This window comes from Thunnus maccoyii, chromosome 6, assembly GCF_910596095.1.
Source record: "Thunnus maccoyii chromosome 6, fThuMac1.1, whole genome shotgun sequence".
In the NCBI taxonomy this organism is placed as follows: domain Eukaryota; kingdom Metazoa; phylum Chordata; class Actinopteri; order Scombriformes; family Scombridae; genus Thunnus; species Thunnus maccoyii.
Window position 1 is genome coordinate 21,839,184 of NC_056538.1, and position 9,514 is coordinate 21,848,697.

At 38.9% G+C, this 9,514-nt stretch overlaps 1 protein-coding gene across 1 annotated transcript; it reads left to right on the forward strand.

Moving 5' to 3' along the window:
• Positions 1-2,020: 2,020 nt before the first annotated feature.
• LOC121898629 (extracellular calcium-sensing receptor-like) lies at positions 2,021-7,375 on the forward strand. Its single transcript, XM_042413885.1, has 8 exons — positions 2,021-2,178; positions 3,092-3,380; positions 3,480-3,566; positions 3,980-4,171; positions 4,456-4,989; positions 5,067-5,291; positions 6,213-6,336; positions 6,474-7,375. The coding sequence occupies exons 1-8, from the start codon at positions 2,129-2,131 to the stop codon at positions 7,373-7,375; spliced, it is 2,403 nt and encodes an 800-aa protein (XP_042269819.1). The 5' UTR covers positions 2,021-2,128.
• The last annotated feature ends 2,139 nt before the right edge of the window (positions 7,376-9,514 follow it).

The following is a 9,514-nucleotide window of genomic DNA, read 5'->3' on the forward strand; positions in this document are numbered from 1 at the left end:
GTAAGTCATGTAAAGATATTCCAGCAAAGCCAAATATGGATCTGGAAATTTGCTCAATATGTCCCCTTTAAATGACTGGAGGCTAACAAAGACATGAGGTTTTAAGTTATTCTTTAAAGATTTTTATAGTTGGACATATTAAAGAAGAAGTCACAGGTTTTATCTTGTTAATACTCCAGTCTACATCTCATCACACTTAAAGTGTAATAAAAATCATTTTATACTACTTCCAGATTATCAGATAAAAGCAAATAATTGAAACCTAAAAACTCAGCTGCTGCAATTGATCATACATGACAGGAGTTTGCAAACATTGTGATAGTTTTGCAATATAACTAGCTTATCTGTTTTATTGCACTGTATGTAATATGCTATGATTGAGCTCCCTCATTCTGCATCAAACTCTTTTTAACCCTTTTTACTAGTTTTTATTCATACTATTATTATATTGATATTATTCAGACAGAAAATATAGAAAGACAGAAATTGGTACTATGCATTTTTGTTATGAACTTTAATTTTATTTCTATGCTTATATTATAATTTCAGCACATGATGAATATTCATTTGCATTGTCAGAAATGTTTCCATATAACAGATTACATGGGAATTTTCAAAATAATATTTAAATTGAGAAAATATTAATGCACAAAAACTAGCAAAGTGAATATTTAAATCACTTTGTGGACTCAGGCTTTCGTGCTATGCAGCACCTGCATTAGTGAACCTCAGGAGGCCAGGCCTACATTAACTGTCTCACCTAGTGTACAACATGGGTTATCTTTATGAGAGTCTAGTGCTCCCAAGAGACTCTCCATAACCTGTTGTTCCCCTTCTCCTTTCCACAAAGTTAGGTTGTAAAAAACAGGCAATAAATGAAAAGTGCAAAAGCAATAATCGCCTATGAAGTTCTTCCCTACACGGTAACACGGTGTGCTGTCTCTGTGTTATGGGTGTATAAATAGGTAGAAGTATGTCTGCAATGAGGCAATGAGTTAAGTTTTAGCTCGGTAGTCAGCGCAGTCGTCTATGATCTGGGAGACTCCGGTTTGAGACCCGGTGTGGTGACCTCCTTTGTAAGGTAGTTTATTCATGAACACTTATTGTAACATTTTAATTTTATAAAATTAAAAGCATCATAAAAACAAAAACAGGATTTTTAAGCCTCTTTCCACTTTTACTCGAATACAAATACAAATACAAATAATTTTGCTGCCTCAACAAATACAAATACAAATACAGATACAAATACTGGGCCCTCTGAACATACCTAGTCAGTAGCTCAGCTTTATCCCTGGGGAACAACTTCAGAAGTGTTGTCCAAACTAGGAAATGTGCGTCATGTAGCAGGTGGATGTGACTCCCCTCATTGAGACCTCCTGATAGACTAACAGCGGAGCAGAGGACAGAGACTGAGATAGAGATGTAACTGACCTGTGCACTGGTATTTGACATGTTTTTTTTCTTCCCGAAAACAAATAATTTGTAAAATATTTGTATGAAACAAATATTCATAAAAAACAGTATTTGTTCTTTCTTTTTTTGTTGTTAATATGAACTATAGAAATACTGTCTGAATAGTGTTTCCATTCAAGCATTCCACTGAGCATAAACTGATTGTTATAACTCTCATGAAGGCTGTAACATCTGCATTAGATTGCATTAGTTTTAGTTATGTATTCCTAATAAACTGGCAACTGAGATTGCATATCACAAGTTGAAGTGCTCATGGTTTTTACAAATATAATCATATTTTTTATGTATGGTAAAAAAAAAGGTCCTGTTACGTCATTTATCTTTGTCATTCAGTCTCCAACAACCCACTTTAGTAAATTAGGCGTGGCTGCTGGGTTAGCGAGGGTTACAGGGGATACACTATATAACTTGTCTCATTCCCTGCTCTCTCTCTACCTGGGGGATGTTTAGCAATATGATTCCACTTGCCTTATTTCCCTTGATTTACTCTGTCTGGGTCCTCACTTTAACTTATGCCCCAATTTCCATCTTCACCTCTCTATCCCCATCTGCAGCCAAAGTGTGCACTCTTCAAAACAGCTTTGAGCCAGGCTTTGTGGCAGAGGGTGACTATGTTATCGGGGGAATCTTCCCCCTTCACTATATCCAGGAGATGCCAGACCTCAACTGCACCTACAGACCACTGCCAGTGAAATGCTATGGGTGAGTTTAATAGGTTTGAATTTAACTTACTATATTCAGCTGGATGCTGTGTGATTTTGTCTCAAAAAACATGTTGTGACATTTTTATTCTATCAAATGGATTATGAGTCCTTATACAAACAAACTCTAAAAACTCTGGACAAAAAGCTAATGCATTTCCGTCACTGTAGGGTACTGGAGAAATACAATTTACCAGCCTTGAGAATTTTAGATTATTCTCAAATTTGTGCCTAGTTTATAAAATTTTAAATGGTTTGGCTCCTCCTCCACTATGTGACTTTGTGTACACTCACTTAGTAAGCTCTATTAGATCCTCCAGAATATCCTCTATACAAGATTGTACCATACCATTTCGTCGCACTGCATTTGAACAGTCAGCTTTCTCTGTGAACACCACAACTCAGTGGAATGCCCTACCTGATGATATGAAGAACTGCAGTTCAATCAATACATTCAAGGCCAAATTAAAAAATCTACTAAAGACCAGCTCTGTGGCCACTGAGTCTAAACTTCATCTATGGTCTTCTTATTAGCGCAGGTAGTCTTGCTTTTAATTCGACAAGTTTACATTATTCATTTCTAATTGACATTGTGGTTGTCTGTAATTCCCAAATCATTTCTAAATAATTTCCAAAATGTTTCCTGAAAATTACTGCATGTGCTCCAAAAAACCAATCAGAGAAAAGACATTAAATTATTATTCATTTTTCATTTAAAAACATATTTTCTGAGACAGTTGTCAATCATTGGAAATGTTATTCATTTATGCTGAATTTGTATGTATGTTTGTATACAAATTTTACATTTTGCATGTTTAGCTGGCGTGGTGATGGAAATTGTTGGATAATTAGGAACCTGAAAAATAAAAATCAATGTGTGTGTGGTGTGTGCATATGTGTCTGCTGAGGTGCAGCTTTGATCCTAGGGCTTTCCGCTGGGCTCAGACTATGAGGCTGGCAGTGGAGGAGATAAACCAGAATATGGAGCTGTTGCCCAATTACACCCTTGGCTACAAAATCCTTGATTCATGTGCACATCCGCTGACCGGCCAGAGGGCTGCTCTGGCTGTGTTGAACGGTTTGAGCGAGGACCACTCTCCCATGTGCAGAGGTGCCTCTCCACTCCTTGCTGTGATCGGGGATTCTGGTTCTGCCCAGTCCATCGTGATATCAAGAATGCTGCAGCCGTTCAGAATCCCAATGGTTAGTTAGGGTGATTATGTTCTGTTATAATACCCCAAAAACATGTGTTCTCAAAATATTACCCTTTAATCTGTTCTTTATTATCCCTTTGTAACCCAGATCAGCTACTTCTCAACATGTTCATGTTTCGCTGACAGAATAAAATATCCCAACTTCTTCAGAGTAATCCCTAATGATGACTATCAGGTGAGGGTTTGGCTTTTAGATTATAAGGGTTTTGATGATTTTCAGTGCTGCATCAATATGAAGACATTTTTGAAAACATCATATGTTTCTATGATGATGTCCAGTATTGTCCTGTGAAAACCTTGTGGCTCTTAAACTCAAGTTAAAACAATTCTTTACTAACACGAATGCTGTGTTTTTATCTGGATGGCAAATGATTGTAAAATTATTTCAACCAACAGAGATGCAGATTACCACCAAAAATAGTTTTACAAAGCTTTCACCTGGCAGTGATGATATATTATATTATTTTGCAGTGCTAGACAAAACCAAGAGCCAGTACATATTTAAAAAAAAAAAAAAAATTAAAAAAATTAATGGTTTGTTTGATATCAGTTTACTTTGTTTTATTTTGTTTTGTTTCCTGATCCTAGGTGAAGGCCATTGCCCAGCTGCTGGTCCGCTTCAACTGGACTTGGGTGGGGCTGGTGCGAGGGGACACTGATTATGGGCGCTTTGCTATGCGAGGTTTACTGAGAGAACTACAGAGAACCAAAGTGTGTGTAGCATACCAAGAAATGATCCCTCTGCGCTACGATCGCCAGAGGGTTCAGGAGATCTTGCAGGTAGACACAAATACACACTAAATTTGAGTGTTACAGACAAAAGAGAGTTTTTATTTTACCTCAAGACATCTTATAGTAGACGCTGATGACAAATCAATCCCATTAAAGCCCCTGTGTGAATAGTGTTTACGTGATTATAGCATGTTTTAAGTGATTTTGATGGTATGAGCTGTCTGTAAAATGAGACAATCTTGGGTTAGGTTTGACTAGACTTAGTTTTAACCTGCTTTCTTTTGCTTCTTTTTCTTTTCTCTCTTCCTTGTGAAAATTAATTATCTGTAAAGGTAATGCGTAGCTCCTTGGCAAAAGTGGTGGTGCTCTTTTCAACCGAGGGGGAGATGACACCTTTCTTGAGGGACTACATGACGCAGAACATTACTGGAATCCAGTGGGTGGCTAGCGAGGCCTGGGTCACAGCATCTGTCTTTACAGGGAGCGAGTATTACCCCTACCTGGAGGGCACTATTGGGTTTGGCATTAGAAAAGGTCATATCTCCAAACTCGGTGACTACCTGCTGACAGTAAACCCTCAGATGTATCCCAATAATCCACTGGTGCAGGAGCTGTGGGAGGCTCTGTACGGTTGCAGTCCTTCTCTGTCCTCTAGTTCCCGGTTGCCTCCCTGCTCAGGGCAGGAGTCCCTGTTGGATCAGCATTCAGCTTACATGAATACATCCAGTCTTAGAGTTGCCTATAATGTCTATAAGGCTGTATATGCAATTGCTCATTCCCTGCACAACCTACTACTCTGTCAACCAGACCAAGGGCCTTTCCTCAACAACTCATGTGCACAAAGCAACAACATACAACCCTGGCAGGTATTGTCTAGTATTCTTATTGATTATTGCACTGTAAATCTTGCTTGAGTATTTCATATTATTTATTGTCTTTCAAGCTCCAACACTACCTCCAGGAAGTGACGTTCAGCATTGCTGGGGAGGAGGTGAACTTTGACCTGAAGGGTGATTCCACACCCTATTATGATATCATCAACTGGCAGAGAGGCACAGGTGGTAACATTGAGTTTGTCAACGTGGGGTTGTTTGATAGAACAAAGCCTGCCGGAGAGGAGCTGGTGATCCAGGAGGACAGGATAGTGTGGGCAGGTCATCAGAATGAGGCAAGCTGCTCATACTGTGTTTTTACCTTCATCACATACCAACATTGCTGAAGCTCTGTAGTTTGAGGTGGAGGCAAGTCAAGTGCAAGGGACAAGCTGGCCATGAGTTTGTTTGCATGTATAATAGAGATGCAAACACCCATCATATGACCCGTCTTGTGTTTTAATGCGTCCTGATGTATTCCTATGGCTAAATTCTTATAAAATATAAGCTAAGATGTTAGTAATGTTTCATTTGTATGCTGACTGTATTCAAATGAAACATTGCATTCCAAACACACAGGCACAAAAGCATGCTTTCATGTTATGGCCATTTTTTGAAACAGCAATGGGTGAATATTCTGCAGCCACAATTGTTCCCATTATTGTTATGTTACATGCATTTTATATAAATGTCATAGAGCTATTTGTTGTTTAATTGAATGACAGATTGTTACATAGCTTATAAAAAAAATAATTTTAACCAGCCCTGAGTGTGAAAATCTCTGTTAAGCTTCTCCGCCATTCTCTTGCTGGGTGCATTTTCTGACTAAAGCATTCAGGAACATGTATAGGCCACAACTAATTATTATTTTTACTGTGTATTAACCAGCTGTGGATTGTTTGGTCTATAAAATGTCAGAAAATGGAAAAATGCACATCACAACCTCCTAGAATCTAAAGTTTGTTATATCCAAAATTCAGACATTGAATTTACAGAGGTAAAACAGAGAAAACCAGCAAATCATCACATTTTAGAAGCTGGAACCTGGAAATATTGATGTTTTTCATGATAAATGGCTTGAAAAATATGTTTTCTTTTTTTCTGTAAATAGACTAATAAATTATTGTAAATAACTAATAATTAAAATAACTAATCATTTTGGCACACTAATTTGACACTGCAGAGCTGAAAGACACTATTGTCTGTGTGCTCCTTAGGTGCCGGTGTCTGTATGCAGTGCCAGCTGTCTTCCAGGGTCCCGGAAGGCTGTCCGTCGTGGGGAGCCTGTCTGCTGCTTTGACTGTGTACCATGTGACAGTGGCAAAATTAGCAATCAGACAAGTGAGCTTTCAACCAAGCAATAAAGATAACAATTAATATCTAATATATTTTATTGAAATCAGGTGATATTTGAATATGGAATTGTTTTAAATAAACTATTCCTTTGTATTTCTTTTAAACATTTTCTTACTCTTTAGATTCCATAGAGTGCACATTTTGTCCTGAGGACTTCTGGTCAAACAAAGACAGAACAGCCTGCATCCCAAAGAAAGTGGAGTTCTTGGCCTATGATTCCTTGGGTATAGCCCTAACAGTGATCTCTGTTGTGGGTGCCTGTCTTACTATAGCGGTCCTTGCAGTCTTCTTCCATCACAGAAACACAGCCATAGTCCGTGTGAATAACTCTGAACTCAGCTTCTTCATCCTGTTTGCGCTGACTCTGTGTTTCCTGTGTTCTCTTGTGTTCATTGGAGAGCCAACAGCTTGGTCCTGCATGCTGCGCCACACAGCCTTCAGCATCACATTTTCACTTTGCATCTCCTGCATACTGGGGAAGACTCTGGTGGTGTTGGCTGCTTTCACTGCCACCAGGCCAGGAAACAACATTATGAAGTGGCTGGGGCCCAAACAGCAGAGGGCCATTATCTTTAGCTGCACTCTGATTCAGGTGATTATTTGTGCTGCCTGGCTCATTGATGCTCCCCCTTACCCATCCCGAAATACACAATATGAACGTTCAAAAATCATACTTGAGTGTAGTGTGGGCTCTAGCCTTGCATTCTGGTGCGTTCTGGGATATATTGGTCTGCAGGCCTGTCTGTGCTTCATTCTGACCTTTCTAGCCCGAAAGTTGCCGGAGAAGTTCAATGAGGCCAAGTTTATCACCTTCAGCATGTTGATCTTCTGTGCTGTGTGGCTTGCATTCATCCCTGCTTATATCAGCTCTCCTGGAAATTATGCAGATGCAGTGGAGTCATTTGCCATTCTGGCCTCCAGCTTTGGCTTGTTGTCCTGTCTGTTCGCTCCAAAGTGTTATATTATTTTACTGAAGCCTGAAAAGAATACAAAACAGCATCTAATGGGAAAAGAAAAGAAGTGATATCCCTGAAGCTAACCTTGTAAAAATGCATTTCTATTCAATATTCAATGATGTTTAAAAATAAATGTTGATTTAGTTCACATTTGTATAGACTGGACAGTGACAGTTGTATACAACTGATATTGCAGCATTACAAATGGAAATAAAAAGGGAAATATATAGGTATATATACAATGACCTTATTACTCTAATGTACTCATAGATATTTTAAAAAAATAAACATATGAAGTGCTGAAAATTCTTTGAAGATTCTGAGACCCAGTTTGTTGGGAAAAGACTTTCTGTTGATCTTCTATCCTGCTACAACCATGAGCTCCATTTTTTATCAATTCAAAGTTAATTTTACACACTAGACAAGAAAATTTGTATTAATTTAATAATTAGTGATTACATAATGTGAGCTATTGTAATGCAACATGTTCAGGCTCTACTGAGGTTGCCTGTTTCATGTGTGCTGGTAGGCTGTTCCAGAGTTTAGGAGTATAGATGGAAATAGCTGCATCTCCAGTATTTTTTTGAAAAAGCAGCTGGGTAACCCAGATAGCAAAATTGCTGTCGCCCATATCTGGCCCACACCCGACACATTCATGTGGCCCACATACCGCATAGAATAGTGGCATTTGGGTGGCCCGCTCCTGTTTGCCAGATCCAGGCCACAAGCCAACCATAGCATTACTGCATGTCAACCAAAATGAACCAAATAAACAATATCTGGCCCAAATCTGGACCAGTTCCTTTTTATTCTGGCCCTGATCCGGCCTACATTCCATATCCTCATTTGGCCCAAGCACTGCATGGAATGATGGCACTGGGGCGTTCAATTCAAGAAAGAAACAACAAGAAAGCCATAGCAATACCGCATGTCAACCAAGAACGCACCAAATAAACAAGAACTGGCCCACATTCCTAATGTTCATATGGCCCACATCTTGCATGGAATGGTGGCATTTTGGCAATGCACTCCTGTTTGCCAGCAACAGGCCTAGCAACATTGTTTTTGCAGTCACCACAGTCAACATGGTTTGCAAATTCCGGGACCTGTGGATAAAGCATTTGTGTGTCACGGGAAAGACAGCTGCCTTAATCTGTGCAGCCCCCAACAAGGTGCTATCAGTTAATCAGTTCAATTGGGCACATGTAGGGTTCAACCCTAATTGCACCAAACAAGGCAGTGGAAACCAGTTCTTAGGCTAGAGGTGGGGACTGTGGTTGGACTGTTAGGACAATGATACTTGGACTAACACAGAACAGTGAATTCCATTTTTATAAGAGGAGGAGGCCAGGGCATACTTTGCTGTAGAAAAATAATCTTCTGGGAGCATTTCCAGAGAATTTTACCTTCCCAATTGTTAACATTATCAGTGTGTATGCACCTACACTGAGCTTCACCTCTAAAATTTTATGATTAATTCAGTACCACAGTAAATCATATCTCATATCATATCATATCACATCCAGATTAGCCAGTTTTGAGTGTGCCGTATCTAGGCCAAAACTGGCCCAGATATGTTTTGATTGGGGGAATATCTTTTTGAAGAATGGTGTTCCTCAGCCTTGGCATTGATTCTGCAAGTTTCTGGAACTCTTCTGGAGGGATGAACACCATCAGGATAGAAACGTTTCATCATAGGATAAAGGTTAATACTTTGTATTGATTTGCAGTGATCCTTCCCACTAAGGGGACAAGTGGACCCAAGCCATACCAGCAAAATGCCCCCCACAGCATAACAGAGTCACCAGATCCCTTCACTGTAGGGGTCAAGCATTCAGACCTGTACCAGTTTTTCCTTTAATTTGTCACCCAACTGTAGCTCTCTTACTAGTATTGTTATTTATGTACAGCGAGCTCTGGCCAGACTAATTTCTGTGCAGTGTTTATTTCTCATTTATTGATTTAAGTTTTCTATATTCTAGTTATTACCATTTGTGAAATTTATGATAGTGTTATTAGATGTTAAGTTAGATATTATTTTATAAATAGTATAATTTTCCCTCTGTAGTGAGCATGATGCAGTTTTACTATGAAGTACTGTATATTATATTCTAACTTCCATTTCTGTATCTTTCCGAGACAACACACCACACCCATTACTATAAATTACAAGTTATTTATTTTTTTATTTATTTATGTATTTATTG